Source organism: Carcharodon carcharias, chromosome 3 (assembly GCF_017639515.1).
Source record: "Carcharodon carcharias isolate sCarCar2 chromosome 3, sCarCar2.pri, whole genome shotgun sequence".
Classification (NCBI taxonomy): domain Eukaryota; kingdom Metazoa; phylum Chordata; class Chondrichthyes; order Lamniformes; family Lamnidae; genus Carcharodon; species Carcharodon carcharias.
This window is the reverse complement of record NC_054469.1, coordinates 148,442,603-148,460,274: the sequence shown is the minus strand read 5'-3', so window position 1 is coordinate 148,460,274 and position 17,672 is coordinate 148,442,603. Positions and strand designations below refer to the sequence as shown.

At 40.9% G+C, this 17,672-nt stretch overlaps 1 protein-coding gene across 3 annotated transcripts in view; it reads left to right on the top strand.

Annotated features, from left to right (window-relative positions):
- Positions 1-17,672, top strand: part of hibadhb (3-hydroxyisobutyrate dehydrogenase b) — a 170,650-nt gene that overhangs the window by 14,620 nt on the left and 138,358 nt on the right. For all 3 annotated transcript variants that reach the window (XM_041184714.1, XM_041184713.1, XM_041184715.1), the window contains exons 3-4: positions 13,768-13,877; positions 16,064-16,185. In XM_041184714.1, the coding sequence (XP_041040648.1) occupies positions 13,768-13,877; positions 16,064-16,185 (232 nt within the window). The remainder of the gene's footprint in view (positions 1-13,767; positions 13,878-16,063; positions 16,186-17,672) is intronic.

Sequence of the window (17,672 nt, the reverse complement as noted above, 5' to 3'; positions counted from 1 at the left end):
AGTGGCCCTGGGAGTCTTCAAGATTGACCAAGGATGCATGAAGTCCCTAGGATGCATGAAGTCTCATAGCATTAGGTCAAACATGAGCAAGGAAACTTCCTGCTGATTACCAATTACAGCCCTTCCTCAGCTGATGAATCAACACTCCTCCATGGAAGAAGGATTGAGGGTTGCAAGGGCACAGGATGTACTCTGGGTAGGAGATTTCAATGCCCATCACCAAGGGTGGCTTGGTAGTACCATGACTGACTGAGCTGGCTGAGTCCTGAAGGACATGCCAGACTGGGTCTGTGGCAGGTTCTGTGAGAACCGACGAGAGGGGGAAAAAACTACTTGACCTTGTCTTTTCAGATTTACCTGTCGCAGATACATCTGTCCATTAAAGTATTGGCAGGGGAGACCACTGCACAGTCCTTGTGGCGAAGAAATCCACAAGGGACCTGCAAGCCACACCAAGGATACCCTCTATCTTGTGTGGCTTTACCACAGAGTTAAATGAGAGAGATTCAGAACAGATCTAACAGCTGTAAAATGGGCATCCATCAGCAGCAGCAGAACGGTATACAACCAAATCTAAAAATTAGATGCTAACCTGGTGAGGATAAAATGCAGGACGACGTATGCTAAACAATGGCAGCAGCATGTGATAGACAGAGCAGAGTGATTCCCACAATCTTTGGATCAGCACAAAGTCCTGTATTCCTGTCACATCCAGTCATGAATAATGGTGGACAATTAAACAACTGACTGGCGAAGAATAGCCCACAAGCACCCCCATCCTCAACAACAGCAGAGCCCAGCACATCAGTACAAAAGACAAGCCTGATGCATTTGCAACCATCTTCAGCCAGCAATGCTGAGTGAATGATCCATCTCTGATTCCTTTTGAGGTCCCCACCATCATATGCCAGATTTCAGCCAATTCGATTCACTCTGCTTGATAAGAAATGGCTGAAGATATTGAATACAGCAAAGGCTGTGGGCTCTGACAATATCTGGGCAGTTGTACTGAGGGTGAAGTGTTCTCCAGAATGAGCTGTGACCTTAGCCAAGATGTTCCAGTCCAATTGCATTATTGACATTGATCCAACAAAGTGGAAAATTGCACCGGTCTGCCCAGTCCTTTCAGAGAAAGTAGGACAAATCCAATCTGGCCATTTACTGCCCCATGAATTTACTCTCAGCTGTTATGGATAGAGAGAGAGAGAGAGATGTGGGATAATTATCCACCAACCCCCCCCGCCGCCCCCAATTACCCCTCGGCTGATCGCAACAAAATATATTTTTGAGAGGTGTTTTCATCCCTTGTGCGCCGTCACTTTAAAGAACTGACATGAAATTGGCTTTCTTGTGGATTTAAATGAAAAGAGAGGATAGATGTTTATTTTTTACAATATCTGGAATATAAATTCAACAAACTCTCATTCCTTGCTCACACCAAAATCACACACATGTATACACAAGGAAAGATGACTTCTAAAGACATAGCATGAGCTTAGATACCTTAAAGAATTTTAAAAAAAGGTTACTTATCATCAGTCTGCAAGATGGTAGTTGAAACTAGTTGAAGAGAAATGAAGGTCAGGGGTTTCTTGGGATGGATTTACACTGTTTCGTCCCAGTGAACTTCTGGTTTTCCCGTCAAAGTTGGTTGAGCCCCTGTAGTTAGGAACTATAATCTTGCAGGTAGAATGAATAAGCCTCAATTCTCTGCTTAAGATGGTTTTTGAGGCAGGGTCCTTCCTTAGGTGGGATATAGCTTCCCTGTAGTCTTGGTATCCCAGACTGATCTTTTTTGAGCTGGTTCTTAGATTAATAAGATATTGCGTTCTCAAGCCAGTTTTGATCATATGACCACAGATTCAATACTTCCATTGTCCACACAAATGATTCAATGTCATAAGTCATTGTCACACAATGAAGAATCAGTGGCGGTCGTTCACACCTCCTTGTGATAAAATGGTTCTTTCACACCCCATTTTGTTAGATTTCAAGTTTGCACACTGAGTTTAGGGTGATCATTATAGTTAAATTTCTGTGAATATCCAGGCAATAGTTTCTGTAAATTCCATAAGTGACCTTGTTACATCCTGACTCTATTCAATGGAGGGTTCTCCACAAAGACATGTACATTTTAATAACTTTACAGAGGCATGTTCAGACATGAGTTAATCCTTGTCTGTTTAGAAACTACAAAATAACGCTGGAGTCCATTTTATTAAGGAATTCTGTCCATTCCATGCTGCCTTTTTTAAAAAAAATGTTAAAGTGCCCATCTGATGATTAAGTTTTAAGGGCATGAGATGCGCACATGACATCAGCAAAGTTATGAAAGGTGTCATTGACAGTACTATTAAGCAGCGATAACTTAGCATGAACCTGCTCAAGAAGGTTTGGGTTCTGCCAGGGCCACTCCGCACCATACCTCATTACAGCCTTGATTCAAACAAGGACAAAAGAGCTGAACTCCAGAGGTGAGGTGAGAGTGACTCTACTTGACATCAAGGTAACATTTGACTGAATGTGGCATCAAGAGCCCTAGCAAAATTGAAATCAATGCGAATCGGGTGAAAACTCTTCACTGTTTGAATTGCATGTAGCACAAAGGAAGATACATTCTGAAGTTGGGGATGTTTTCTGATGATTGCACTGTGTCCAGTATCCACTTGCAACCCTTCAGGTACTGAAGCAATCTGTGTCCATATGCAACAAGACCTGGACACCATTCAGGCTTGGGCTGATGAGTGGCAAGCAGCATTCGTGCCACTCACGTGCCAGGCAGTGACCCATCTCCAACAAGAGAGAGAGAGAATCTAGCCATCTTGCCTTGACATTCAATGGCATTACCATTGCTGAATCCCCTACTATCAACATCCTGGGGGTTACCCTTGGCCATAAATTGAACTGAACCAGCTATGTAAATACGGTGGTTACAAGAGCAGAACAGAGGCTGAGAATTCTGTGATGAGTAGCTCGTCTAACTCCCCAAAACCTGTCCTCCATCTACAAAGCACAAGTCAAGAGTGTGATGAAATGCTCTCCACGAAGCTTGACACCATCCAGGACAAAGCAGGAAGCTTGATCAGTACCCCACCCACCACCTTAAATATTCACTCCTTCCACAGCTGGCACACATTGGCACCAGAAGATGCACTGCAGCAGCTCACCATGGCTCCTTTGACAGTACCTTCCAAACCCGTAATGTCTACCACCTACAAGGACAAGGGTAGCAGACCCTTGGGCACACCATCACCTGCAAGTTCTCCTCCAGGTTACACACGGTACTCAATTGGAACTATATTGCTGTTTATTCATTGTTGGGTCAAAAACCTGGAACTCCCTTCCTGAAAGCATTATGGGCGTACCTACACCAGATGGACTGCAACAGTTCAAGAAGGTGGCTCATCCACCTCCCTTCTCGAGGGCAATTAGGGACGGGCAACAAATACTGGCACTACAAGCGACTCTGTCATCCCATGAACAAATAAATCATATACTATGTCTAGGGGAAGGCCAGAGGCTGGGAATTCTGCAGCGAGTATCTCACCTCCTGACTCCCCAAAGCCTGTCCACCATCTACAAGGAGTGTGATTGAATACTTTTCACATGCCTGGCTGAATGCAACTCCAACCATATTTGGAAGCTGAACACCAACCAGGACAAAGCAGCCCATGTGATTGGAGTCCCATCTGTCACCAGCGCAGTGTGTCAGCAGTAGGTACAAGTTTACTGCAGCAACTCTCCAAGGCTCTTTCAGCAGCACCTTCCAAACTTGCGACCTCCACCACCTCAAAATACCACCATCTTCAAGTACCCCTCCAAACCACACACCATCCTAACTTGAACTTTATTGCCGTTCCTTCACTGTTGCTGGATCAAAAGCCTAGAACTCCCTCTGTAACATCACCGTTGGTTTACTTACACCTTATGGATTGCAGCGGTTCAAGAAAGTGGCTCACAACCATCCTCTTGCAGGCAGTTAGTGATGGGCAATAAATGCTGGCCTTGAGTGACACACATCCCTTGGATAAAAAAAAAACTTTGATGTTTTCTGACAAAGAAGTTTGATTTAAATGCAATGTTACTTGTGAGTAATTACATTAAATAACAGTGCCTTGCAGAGTTGAGCGCTGGACTGAGTCAATCATGCTGACTTTGCACAAAAATGATTTGTGAAATTGCTCAAGAAGAAGAGGGTCGCCCTCTGTCACAGAAGCGGGCCACAAAAGAGATTGCTATTCTAAGGAAAAACTGTAAATGGAGAAAATAGCACACGAAGGACAAATTCTCACTTCTGCTTTCAAAGAAGTTAAAACACTAAAAGATCCAAGTAGAAAATGCATGTGTTGAAGACCAGATTGGGCATCCACAATAGCTGATATTCACTGTCTAGTCTCATGCACGAAGAATGAGAGCTTGGGGGCTTTTGATGCTCATGAACCACATTGAGTCACCACACCTGGGTGGTAATGTAGCGGTAAATTGAGATCAACTTTGTCTATTACTGTTTATTTTAGTTAGATGTGGAGTTACTATACAGTAACAATTTGCATTTGTTTATTTTTTTAATGCACAAGAATATACTAAAGTTGTCAGAGGTGCAAGCACCATGAAGGAGATGTTGGATAATCAAAAGCTTGTAAAGGAGTTGAGTTTTAAAGGGATAGTAAAGAAATGGAGGAGTTTAGGGAAAGAGTTCCTGTGAGTGTGCTTAGGCAGTTGAAGAAACAGCCACAATTTGAGGCAAAGAGACAAAGAATGCGCAAAAGTTCAGAGTCAGGACTTCAGTGTTTTGGTAACGATCGTAATACTGACAGAGGTGGAGATAGGAGAGTTAATGAAAAAGTTTAAATGTAAGGATGAGAATTTTAAATTTCAGGCATGGATAAGTGTTTCAGTTGCAGATGGCCTGAGGTACAGGCAGAGATGGCCTATGTTAAAAGTGGAAATAGGCTTCTTGGTGATGGGGAGAATACGTAGTTGGATATTAAGAAAATGGACAGCCTGGCTCAGTTTGAAACAGTGGCAGAAATTTGTGGCAAAGGTATGGAATTTGTGTCAGGGGCTCAAGGTCATGATTTCAATCTTCCTCATGGTTTAAGTGAAGAAAATTGAGCTCATCCAAGACTGTATGTTTGGCACACAGTCTGCCATAATAGAGGCTTAACACACAGTTTGTCATAATAGAGGTGACAGAGGGGAGGGCCTGGGAATTGTGAACATATTTGTGGAAGCTGACCAATGATGTCCCCAAGGGGCAGCATATAGTTTAGGAATAACAGGGTCATGGAAGAGAAGTTGGAGGTGCTCTGGTGAAAATTGGATAGGTAAAATGGAGCCAGGCGAGGGGAATTTCACTGAGCCGAACACAGGGCATTAGTTGGAGGGTGGTGTGGTTGATCATATCAAAACAGTACACTATAGTTACAGTCACAGGGTATGATTTTGCTTCGGGCTGGTTTGGCTCTTTTGCAGAGGAGAAACATGAATAGTGAGAAATAAGTGGTATCATGGGAAGTGGACCATTTGTTTGATAGCCGTATAGCATATTTCAGCATTTTGGAGAAGAAAGGAAATTTGGAGATGAAGCAGTAACTTGAAAGGACAGTGGGATTGATGCTAAGGAGGGTTGATGATGACAGCTTTGAAAAGGAGGGGGGAAGCTACCCGAGGAAAGGCAAGTATATACAATTTTAGCAAGCGGGTGATCGAAAGGAAGTTGTGATGTGAAGCAATTTAATGGGAATTGGGTCATGAGAGCAGTGGTCAATTATTTTGTGGCAAGATGAGATCAGATGGTGCATGGTAGAGGATGAGAGAGAAGTTGGAGATAGATGTGAATGTTGTTGGCAAGGCCAGCATTTGTTGTCCATCCCTAATTACCTCCGCCAGTGAAGATGGCCAGAGGCAATGTTTTGGACTCTGTTTGTAAACAATATGTCTCAAAAACTAATGTATGGTTTCAACGAAACTCGTTACACTTATAAGGTATGGCCCATGGAAAAACTTATTAACTTTTGGCAAGGTACAGATCTGGATTCAGATCCTAGAATTTTTTGAAGGATCCATTAACATTGGGAAATGGAGCAAATTGACCTTTTTTAAAGAATGTTGTGGGTTGTCTTATTTAAAATGTTGATTGTTTTAGAATGTTGTGGATTATCTGCTGTGGTGGAATTTGTCACAACTGGCAAAATGAGACCAGAATTTTCACAGCAGGTTGTTGGATGTGAATTGGTCTGAAGCCTCCTGAGTGAGATGGAAGCTCTTTAGAAATTTAAAAAAAAAAAATTTTTAGTGAGCATCAACTAGACAGGGAAAAGCCTTAAGGACGAGCTCCATAATTGTAATAACATTGAGTTAACACAGCATGGCGGAGGCATGCTTCTACTGAGTACCGTCTTCACATGTTGCCCTTGAGAATGTGGTGTTGAGCTGCCACCTTGAACTGTGGCAGTCTCTGATGTAGGTGCGCCCACAATGTTATCAGGAAGGGAGTTTCAAGACAAGAGGGGGCATGGGGAATGTAACAAAGGCAGCTGAGCAAATGGTCTCAATCATGGTGACAAAGTTATCCATAAGCTCTTTGCATTTGTTGTTGGTGAGGTTGAAAGGTGTTTACGGTGATCATCAGTTGTGGAAAAAAGTCAGGAATACGTTTTGCCCTTCAGGATGATCCTGAAGCCTGGATGCCTTTGGCAGGGGAGAGTGAGACCCTTTAGTGTTTGATATGGTCCAGCTGGATCTGGTGATAGGCAAGCAAGCCAGTTATGTGCCGGATGTAGAGATCTGCCTCTTGGACTTGTGACAACGAGGTCCCGTCCAGAGGGCTAGGAGACAGTTAATTGTTTGTTGGGCCAAAGGTGGAGATGAAGGGATAACTGCTTAAGTATCTTGGAGAAAATATAGGGGGAAGAGTTATTTTTAACCGACAATAGGATTTCCTTATGAACGGTTGGGAGGGGAGAGCAATTCCCTGGCAAAGTGTTATTGCAGCTACTTGTTTTGTATCCACTGAATGTACGTTTATAAAGTAATTTTGCATTCTACCAAAATGTACCATAACATACATTTGCTTTCACAAGGTAAAGTCAGTAAATGGAATACTGATTTTTGGTAGTACAGCTGCATTGTGTTTTCCCAAAAAAGTCACATTTTTTCAAGTAAAGACTATATTTGTAACTACACTAATTAACCATCTGATCAGAATTGTTGGTTTATGCAGAGTAAACTGTTATGAGACATTATGACATTATAGAGGTGGTGGAGAGAGAGAGCTAACCATGGGAGTTGAGTGTATGTGGAAGCTGACCCAGTGTCTTCAGATGAAATTGCCAAGGAAGATAAGCCGTTGCTGGAGATGCTCGGCTGACAAACAGGGAAACGTGAAACTGTTTCCAGCTATTACAATGAAGCTAAGTAAAACACAAATATCAAAATAAACTGTGCAGTGAGGTGATCTTACCTGAGGAATTGACTTGTGAAAATTGTAGCAGTTATCAGAATGTTGGAGAATAGTGTGTATATTAGAAATTCTGCTGTTTCTTGCGGGGGTGGGGCTATAAATTGTTAATAAACGCATTTAACGTTGTCTTGTCCTTTAACTGTTTTCTTTATTGATTCTTCCACTGATGCTACAAAAGGCTAGTATAATACTGGGAATTCGAGCAACTGTTGCAACCTTGAATTCAAACTGAAATGTTCTTACAATAGCCCTGTGCGTGTCTGTTGTGGATCCGATAATAAACTATGACAAGCATTGATTGATCACTAATCTTTTGATTTAAGAACTACTTAATGCCTGCTAAGTAGCTTAATGAGAGCATTAATAGATTGCTGGTGTTTCTCTGGCTGTAGAATTCTGTTTATAAAATTAACGTGAATACTTCAGCTGTTTGGGCAAACTGTTGTCTTTGGCTAATTGCATGCTGTTCAAGTTCCAGTAATTGGAAATGGAACAATGTTCTGAAAAAGAGTCATACGGACTCGAAACGTTAACCCTGTTTCTCTCTGCACAGATGTTGCCAGACTGCTGAGTTTTTCCAGCATTTTCTGATTTTACACTTAGTTTGAAGTTGGTTACTTAAAACTATCAATTTATTCAAATAGAAATTGTGCAAAACCTGATTGCGATCTTTAAGATAATGAAAGGGTTTGATAGGATAGACATAAAATATTTTGACTTGTGGCAGGGGATTGGGTGGGTGGAGGTAAGCTCAAAACTAGAAGTTAGAAATATAAGCTAGTCACAAATAAATTCAATAAGGAATTCAGGAGAAGTGTCTTTACCCAAAGAGTGGCAAGTGTGTGGAAGATGCTGTCATAGGGGTAGTTGAGACAAATGATATACATGCATTTAAGCGAAAGCTAGATGAGCACAAGAGGGAGAAATGAATAGAGTATACTCTTAGGGCTAGATGAAGAGGGGTGGGAGGGGGCTCGTATGGAGCATAAATGCTGACAGAGATCATTTGGGCCAAATGACCTGTGCTGTAGGCGTTATGTAACTCAATGCAAAATGCTAGTCACTAAAAATGCTTTGAAAACTTATGGCAAAATTCAAACCTCTTAATTCCAATTATTTTGTTTATTTGCATTCCCACTCCAAATGGGTCTTCGCCAGTTGAATTTGTTGCTTCATTCAAATTCATGCCTATGATCAATATCGGGTGCCGAGATGTGGCAGCCCTTGAGTGCAGTGTTTCCTTTTATGTTATCACTAGTCATTTACTTCACCTGAAAAACTCCAGCTCAGGACCTTGGCCAGTAAGTAGTGGGTGCTATTGATGTTCATGTTTTCATTCAGCTTTACTAATTGAAAGCAGCATCACATTAAAGTTCCATAATGGTCATCTTGACACCATTGATTCATCTCTCACTTGATTTATTTGAAGGAAAGTGGAGTGTTTCTGGACAGGCATAGAACATAATGTGCGAGAGTTACTGACCACTGAGCCTTCAGCCAAGCTTTCCATATTCCCTGGTGACCTTCTCTCCTCACTCCCCCACCATGCTCACAGTAATCAGTCGTCTTGCCAAATATAAAAAGTTTGATTTCCAGGCACTGATATCTGTCATTTTAATAAGTGCAAGGATTCAAAGCAACTATTGGCATTGAGTTGATTTAAAGCACTAATTCAGATGGGCATTTCCACTGACACTTACAAATGCCATTCGTTTGGTTTGTGGCATCTTCTAAACAGCAAATTTGATCGGCTGCTATGTCTCTCATCAGCAGCCATCAAATACACTTGACAATATGAGCATTAGGCGGGACTCTCCTCTCTGACTTGGAGAGAGAGACCAAAAGACGAGCAGGGCTGGACACTGCCTGGTGCAGGGTGCAGACTCGGAGGAGGGGGAGCTCGCAAGCCCAATCATAGATTCTGAGAGCCCAATGGGGGTCGTGACTCATGGTTTGGGAACCTCTATTAGAGTTTTTGTGAGGGTGTAGTAGATGTAATATATTTGAATTTTCAAAAGGCATTTGATAAGGTGCCATACAAAAGGCTGTTACACAGGATAAGGGCTCATGGGTTTGCGGATAATATATTAGCATGGATTGATAATTGGTTAATAGGCAGAAAGTAGAATGAAGGAATTAAGAGGTTATTTTCTGGTTGGCAGGCTGTTACTAGGAGAGCACTGAAGGATCAGTGCTTGCGCATCGGCTAGTTGCAACCTAAATCACTTACTTAGATAAAGGGACTGACTGACTGTAATGTATCCACATTTGCAGACAATAGAAAGTTAGTTGGAAAAGTAATCTGAGTCTGTAAAGAAATCCCGACAGGTTCAGTGAGTTGGCAAAATGGTGGGTAGACGGAGTATAATGTGAGCAAGTGTGAAATTACCCACATTGGGAGGAGGAATAAAAAAGCAGACTTTTTTCCTAAGAAGGTGAGAGATGATTCAGTGAGTAAATGTTTAGGTTCAGAGGGATTTGGGTGTCCTTGTGCATGAATCACATGTCCTGTACAACTTTTCAAGGGCAACTAGGGATAAGCAATAAATGCTGGCTCAGCCAGCAAAGCCCACATCCCGTGAATGAATAAAAAAAAGCACACAAGTACAACAAACCATTACTCAGTTAAATGGCATGGTGATTCTTATTGCAAAGGGGTGATGTATAAGAGTAGGCAAGTCTTGCTGCAATTGCAAATGGCTTTGGTGAGAGCATAGTTGTGTGCAGTTTTGATCCCCCTATCGAAGGAAGGATATTTGCCTTAGAGCGCAACGAAGTTTCACCAGATTGACTCCTATAATGAGGGTGACTGACCTATGAGGAGAGATTGAATGGAAGGCCCCTGTTCTCTGGAGATCAGAAGAACGAGAGGTGAAGTCATTGGGGCATGTAAGGTTCTAAGAGGGCTTGACAAGGCAGATGCAGAGATGCTGTTTCTCCTGACTGCAGAGTTTAGAACTAGGAGGCAGGGTCGCAGGATAATGGGTCATCCCTTTTGCACTGAGATGAGGATTTTTTTCATTGAGGGTTGTGAATCTTTGAGTTTGTCCTTCCCAGATAGCCTAGGATGCATAATCATTGAATTTATTCAAGGCTGAGGTCAATAGATTTTTGAACATAAGGGTATTGAGGAATCAGGCGGAAAAGTAGAGTTGAGGTGGAAGATCAGCCATAATGGAGTAATGGCAGAGCAGGCTTGAGGGACCGTATGGCATACTCCTGCTATTTCTTAATTTATTCTCAGGCTGAAATATAATCAGGCAGTGAACTACTGTTATGGTTTGCACTAATGTGATGGGGAATAAATAGAAATCTGGTGGTGAATGGGAATTCTAAAAATCCTCAATGATCTGTTGGTGCTGATCTTACTCTGCCTGTAACCTATATGATAACACAAAGGGTAGGTGGCTGATCTTTTTCATGCGGTTTCTTTTTTTATTTTAGCCAAAGCATGATATTGCAAAACCAAAAGCTGCCTTGTTAGTTGACAGCTGTGACTTGAGTGTATTTCTACCACCTGTACCACCAGACGCTACATCCCTGATCCAACCCATGGTTATTGATGAACAGCATTACAAGAAATGCTTGGTGCAAAACATGATCATTATGCCTGGTAGTGCTGTGGCATTTAAATTGGATGTCATTCTGACGTTCCCACGTAATCCATTGATCGTGGGAGGTGTTGAAAATAGGATCCATTTCCAAATGCTTCCGACACTAAGTTCAGCCCGCCAGAAGAGAAGACAATTGAATTTAAAGTTGAGGATTTCACACCGTATCAGTGGACTACTGTGTAGCCACAGACTGAGTGCATGAGTTCTCTGTTGTGACTGCCTGCAGATGTGAGTCTTGAATCCATTGACAGTGATGATAACGATGAAGTCCTAACAACCAGGTTATTGATTGGCACAAAAATTGTTGTCGTGTGGGATGACACGGTTCTAGTGTGAGGAAGAAGTTCATGTGATTAGAACTGACCGACCTCGACAGCTGCACATTGGAGGGTGTCCTTAGTGTGAAGAAGAGTCTTGGTCACCACAAGAACCGTGCATTGATCACTGTCTTACCACTGTTGTCATGGACAGACAAATCTATGATTTAAAACGGAACCAGCAAATTAACACAATGCCTACTTGACAGTGGAATTCCAAATGGCTTTTCCCCAACTTCAGTTCTGTTATATAGCAGACTTATGCACACATGCTGGAGGCTTTGTTAAGGCTATTTCACACACTCCTGTTAGATCTTACATGGCCTTCTGACGCACAGCCTTTCATTCTCCTTTATATATGTTTCTCTCTATTTAATATTTAAATTGTACTGTTCCATATGTCTTTGAAACTGTATCTTCCTCATAATATAAAAACTTTCATGTTGCCTATATATTGTCATTAACTTTTGGGAAAAATAAACACATTCCTTAGCCTTGCTTATCTGGCTAGTTGTAAACAGTCTAAGATCCCTTTGAAATCTAAATCTCTTCATTTATCTAAAAATGCAAATTCCTTTCGCACCTAAAATGCTAAATGTGTAGCAGAGGAAGAAAGCTTTATTAAAAGCTTCTAGTTCGGTTAATGAAAACAAATTGCACTCTTTACTCATTAGCATGTCAATCACCTAGCTTCTTTTGATGATTTCAAATTTGCAGTCTACTTGATTCCAAATGTAATTACATCACATACACACCCAACTATACTTACTCCCATAAACCTACTTCACAATAAACCAATATTACGAAAATTATTGTACTTTCATCACAAGTCTTGGTATAATGTAGGAAACATGGTAACCAAATTAAGCCAATGCCCACAAGCAGCAATGTGAAAATGACAAGATAATGGCCTTGATTTTGCACTGACCTTGAAGAAAGCTTCCCACAAAGATGTAGCAAGCTCTGTGGAATGGATTTCACCCTTTCTGATGCTAATTTCATTCTGGCACCAGCTGGAGGAAATCTCTGGTGTTCAGCAATAGTTATGTCATCAAGCAGGCTGAGCAGCAAATCACATTAAAGAATTCTCAGACAGAAACCAGCAAGTTTTATCATTTCCTTTTTATAATTTTATCGAAAAAAAAGATTGAGACAGCCACATGGGATTAAGGTTGAAGCTGAAATATCATAAACATTAAAAAAACAATTTAAATATCTGTGGAATTGCTATCATCGAAGGGATAAATTGGATGTTCTACAAATATAAAATTAGCTTTACAGGGTTGGAGAAATTGTACAGCGGGCCATTTAAAAACTCAGCTACACCTTATTCAACATGGTGTACCTTGTTGAAGGTTTGTACAGCAAGGATAATGGTGTAGAAAGTTGCAGTTCATATCAAATCAGTGATTTCTAATTGATTTCCATCTGTGAGGATTTCAGCACACTCTGTGGAGGAGCAGGGAATCAGTGACCACAGTGTCTGGATTTTTGCATCCAACTGCATGTATGCAAACACAAGTTGTTTGTCAGCTTCACAGTATAATGCTGGTGTTGTAAGCTGGTTCATTGTCATTAAAACCACAAAATCGAGGCCATTGTGTTTTAATGATATTGGTCAAAGGCTAAGTACAGGACATCGGAGAACTATTTTCTTTGAAACAGTGTCATGCGATCTTTTCCTTCTGCCTGAAAGGACAAACAAACTCTATATTTAATATCTCATCCAAAACACAGCATCTCTAACATTGCAGCACTCCCTTAGTACTGCACTACAGTGTCTGTCTAGATTTTGCGCTCAAGTCCCTGGAATGGGATTTGAGCCGATGACCTTCTCATTCATGGGTATGTGTACTACTACTTAATCACAGCTGACACCTATGCTTTTGCCACCGATCTCTGATCATCGTTTAATGCTGATAGGGTTACATGAAGTAGGGTGGGAAGAAGCTCATTTGGGACATAAATGTTGGCAACACCAGTTGGGCCAAATGGCCTTTGGTTTGCTTTGTAATTGATATAACTTGATGTTTCTGAATGTTTCTTTATTTACCCTGTGAAACCTTTCTGCTTTCTCTCTGCAGGTTAAGTGGAGGCCACTTATTATTTTTAAAAAATCAACTTTGATCTGTTAATTTAGCTCGAGCATGTTGATCAATATTTGTAACTATCCTGCATGTACTTAAAATGATACCTTCAAAGGTGTTCCACTTGCCTTCTATTGAAGAGTTTTGAACTACCCCTCAATCATTGCAAAAATTGTTTACTCCTTCATACTTGGCCCTTTTAAACTTTGACCCCATATAGTTTTAGCCATTTACTTGCCTGATCTGTTCCTTTAAATTTCATTTTGTCCACTTTTGTTTTGTAGATCATGGACTCTCCTGCTGATGTAGCCGAAAGAGCTGATAGAGTCATAACCATGCTGCCATCAAGCCCTAATGTGATTGAGGTTTATACTAGTCCAAATGGCATTTTGAAGTAGGTAATTCAGTGTACTGCTTAATATTTATTTTAAACAGTTGTAGTTGATGTCAGAGTTGCAGTGGAAACTAAGGCTCTGCAGTCACAAGTTTCATTCTCTCATGTTCTCACTTTGACCCACCCTCAGTGGAAAATGTCATTGAGATATTAAGTCCAAGCACAGAAGTTTTGAATTATTGCTCATACATAAAACAAATTGCCGTGTTTAATAAACTAATGTGGTAGGTTGTAAAGTTCATTTGACCATGACCTTATTTTTGGCTTTTAAGAGCACCTAACCCCACGTATTTTTGGCATATTGTCAGAGCAGTTATCAAATGGAGATTGCTTTTGTTGAAGTTGGTTCAATCCTGCCCAAATTTAGCACATATTTTGTAACACATCATGGTTAGTGAACTTCAGTTTCATGATTTTATCTTTTTTCCCCAGGCATTTAATTTGCCAGAATTTAGTTCTAGTGCTAGAACAGCCATGCAATAAGAATATGACCACAGGGACAAGAGTACAAAAAGGCTTTGATGAAGACATGCAGGTTATTTGCACTCCCTCACTCCCACCCCCACTCATCCTCCTCTGAGGAAGGTATATCTGTTGTGTGAGAAGTACAAAGAATAAGGGAAAAAGTTAATATTTTTGGGCCAATTGTTTATTTGGTTTCTGTTTTATTCATCCCATCACACAGAGGGCTAAAATCAACAGCGAACAATGGATAGCTTTTCTAATGGACAGCAGCACAGATCCTAGGTGGTTGTCTGCATGGGCTTTTGTGGCACTTATGGCCAACACCTATTTATGTTCCAGAATGCAGTTGCAAGCAGGTGATCATTGATTAAAGCAGTACGCAGGAAGAGGAGGATGCAACCCATTTCATCTGGGGATCAGTATCCTGTATACTTTATTAAAGTATTGTTTGCATAGCTGTCTGTCTGTAGTAGTTTTCAGAGCTGTCTTTGCTAAGGTCTTTTGTTCTGACATCAGAGTATCTAGAAGAAGTCATTTGATAATTCAGCCATCTTTGTGGAATGGTTCTTGAATGACAGCTGTGTTGGGATGAGTGTGTGGAACAAACTTTTTTTATGAAAGGTTTGATCCATGATTTTTTATAGTCTCTCTGGGCAGCCTTGTGGCTCGTGCCTCTGATAATGAGCGTATCTGAGTTGGTCCATGCCTGGGCCGTTGGTCAGTTTGAAGCCTGCAAAGAGATTGTGCTGTCAAACTTCATGGCAGCGTTTTATCTTGTTAGAAATGTGCAACTATTTTTAAGGGTCAATGTTGAAAAATAGCTCAGAACTGTCTTTATCTTTTGACATTGGAAGGAACAAAGTAAAGCTTGTTAACTCTTGTAATGTCCTGTTTGTGCTACATACCTGTTGAGGTACTTGTTTAGTTCATAGTCTGAGCCTCATCCTGAGAATGAGTATTCATTTGCTTGCCGAAGCCATGAAAAATAATTTAGTTGCATATGATATATTCCAAAACGTTACAGTAGTGTGGTAAGGGTTCTCTGTTTGACCCCTGGATTTTGGCTTCCTAAAGATTTTCCAAAAAAATCTTGCAATAGGATAGGAAAAGATGCAGCATTTTACAGTAATAATTGAGTCTAATTCATCAGTGTATATTCAGAGGCATAATGCATAAACATGTTTGGCAAATCATATAAATTCTTTTTGCGTCGGATGGGAGAGGACATGCATTATAAGAAAGTGGAAAGACAGTTTTCAGCATAATTTATGATATGCGGTTGAATGTGGCAACCTTTTTCTGTGAAAATAAGGTCTGTTAATAAGCTCATGCCTTATTCCCCTGATGATCCAATGTCTATTGTGGCATTCCTGGCACCTGTCCTATTTAGCGTGACCTCATAATCCCTTGAGCGGCCCCCATTCCTGATCATTGTCCAGTGACCCTTACTGGAAGGTGTGTTTGTGGAGGTAGGACCAGGCTCAGCTATAATGCCCTCCAAGGAAAAAGTTTCTGACCTTCACAGGATCTTTTTGGTAAGCAGCCAGTGCAAGTGATGTCACTGGAACTCTATCCCAGTTGCTGCCTTCTGGAAATTAGGGAGAAGGATTTTTTTTCAGGTATTACACAGGATTGCAATTTTATTTTTTGTGGTGAATGAATAATTTAATAGTTTTGAAAGACTATAGATCTTGAACTAACTTTTCATATTTTCTTTCTAGGAAAGTCAAAAAAGGTTCATTGCTAATTGATTCAAGCACTATTGATCCTGCTGTTTCTAAAGAAATGGCCAAAGCAGCAGAAAAGACCGGAGCATTGTTCATGGATGCGCCTGTATCTGGAGGTATGTGCTCTTAAAAACTAGAGGAATGTTTTTATAAAGGAAATGCCAACAAAAAGACTGTTTACTATGAGAGAGCCACAAAATCTAACGGACCAGAAATTAGGGCCTGGATTTCACTTTTCAGGGTGAAGTTAATGTGTGGTGGGGTGGGCAAATCCTTTTGATGGTCCAAGTTCTGATCCATTTTCCTGGGCTGAGGCTCCTGATTGAAGGGAGACCATTAGTGTCGGCCAGGAGTCTCCGAAACACATTCTACTGTAGAAGTTAACTTTCATGTTGTGGATGAGGAAAAAGCAGATCGTGGTTCTTTCAACAGGAGAGGGACACCTGGGGTAGTTGGCAATAGACCTCACCGTCTGAATTTTCTAAAATCCTTTTGTGATTCTGGTTGATTTTGGGGATGCCATAAGGCATACAAAAAATTAGGACCATTAACTTATAGTGACCCAACAGATCAAATCAGTTTTATTATTATGAATGGAACTTATTCAGTTTTGATTACTATATTGAATTATTTCTTTACTTTTATCTGGCCTTTTGGAGTTATGGATACGGGGGAGGTAGCTTGTAGAGACTGTGCTTAGCAGTTTTTGGGGAGTTATGGAGGCCCAATGTGTTGAGAGAATGATAGTATGTAGGAGCATGTGATAGCAGTGAAGACCTGGGAAAACCAGGAGCGTGCTCAGCTAGGGTGTGGTATTGCAGGCATGGGGCATCAGCAAGAGATGGCAGGAGGGAAGGGTGGCAGATGGTGAATGAATTCCCTTCACTCTCTGGAATAAAGAACAGTGTTCTTCTCCCTGGTAACTTGGGGATATCTATTATTCTAACATGGATACAGCTAAGTAATTTCATCCTTCCCATCAGACTGAACTCCAGTCTTTGTTTTTAACAATTTTGGTACGTTAGAAATACTGAAAATCCATTTAAAGAGCCATAAGCAAGTTATTGGCAATGATGAGAATGTAATTAGAAGAGACATCAGTGCTCAGGGTCTGAACAGTGTTTGGGGACTGGTTGTGACAGGAGGATGACATTGGTTTGAGATTTGCTGGAAGGGACTGCTAGACATAAGAGACCAGAAACCTGAGTTTAAGGCTCCAAGTTGGTTTGGTAATATGCACAACTATGACACTGCACCACATACCTTGGAGACAGGACTTAATTAAAGATAACTGTAGGGTAGATGCAGGTACATAAGTCAGTGTGATTTAAATACTGTCAGAAGAAAGAGTTGCAGGAATTACATTTGCATTTTTTCTGTTGCACATGCAAGAATTGAACATTGTAAGAACATACGTGGTGAGAGAGAAGATTTGGTGTTCTATAACAAGGATGTTAAACAATGAAAGTCATATCAGAGTCAATGGTTTACAATGACTAAAACAAATTTTAATTTAATTGTAGGGTATTGTGGGATTATTCGCAGAGTTCTGATACCCTGTACACTTGTATCTGTGCAGCCTTCATTTTCTGTGTATTGTAAT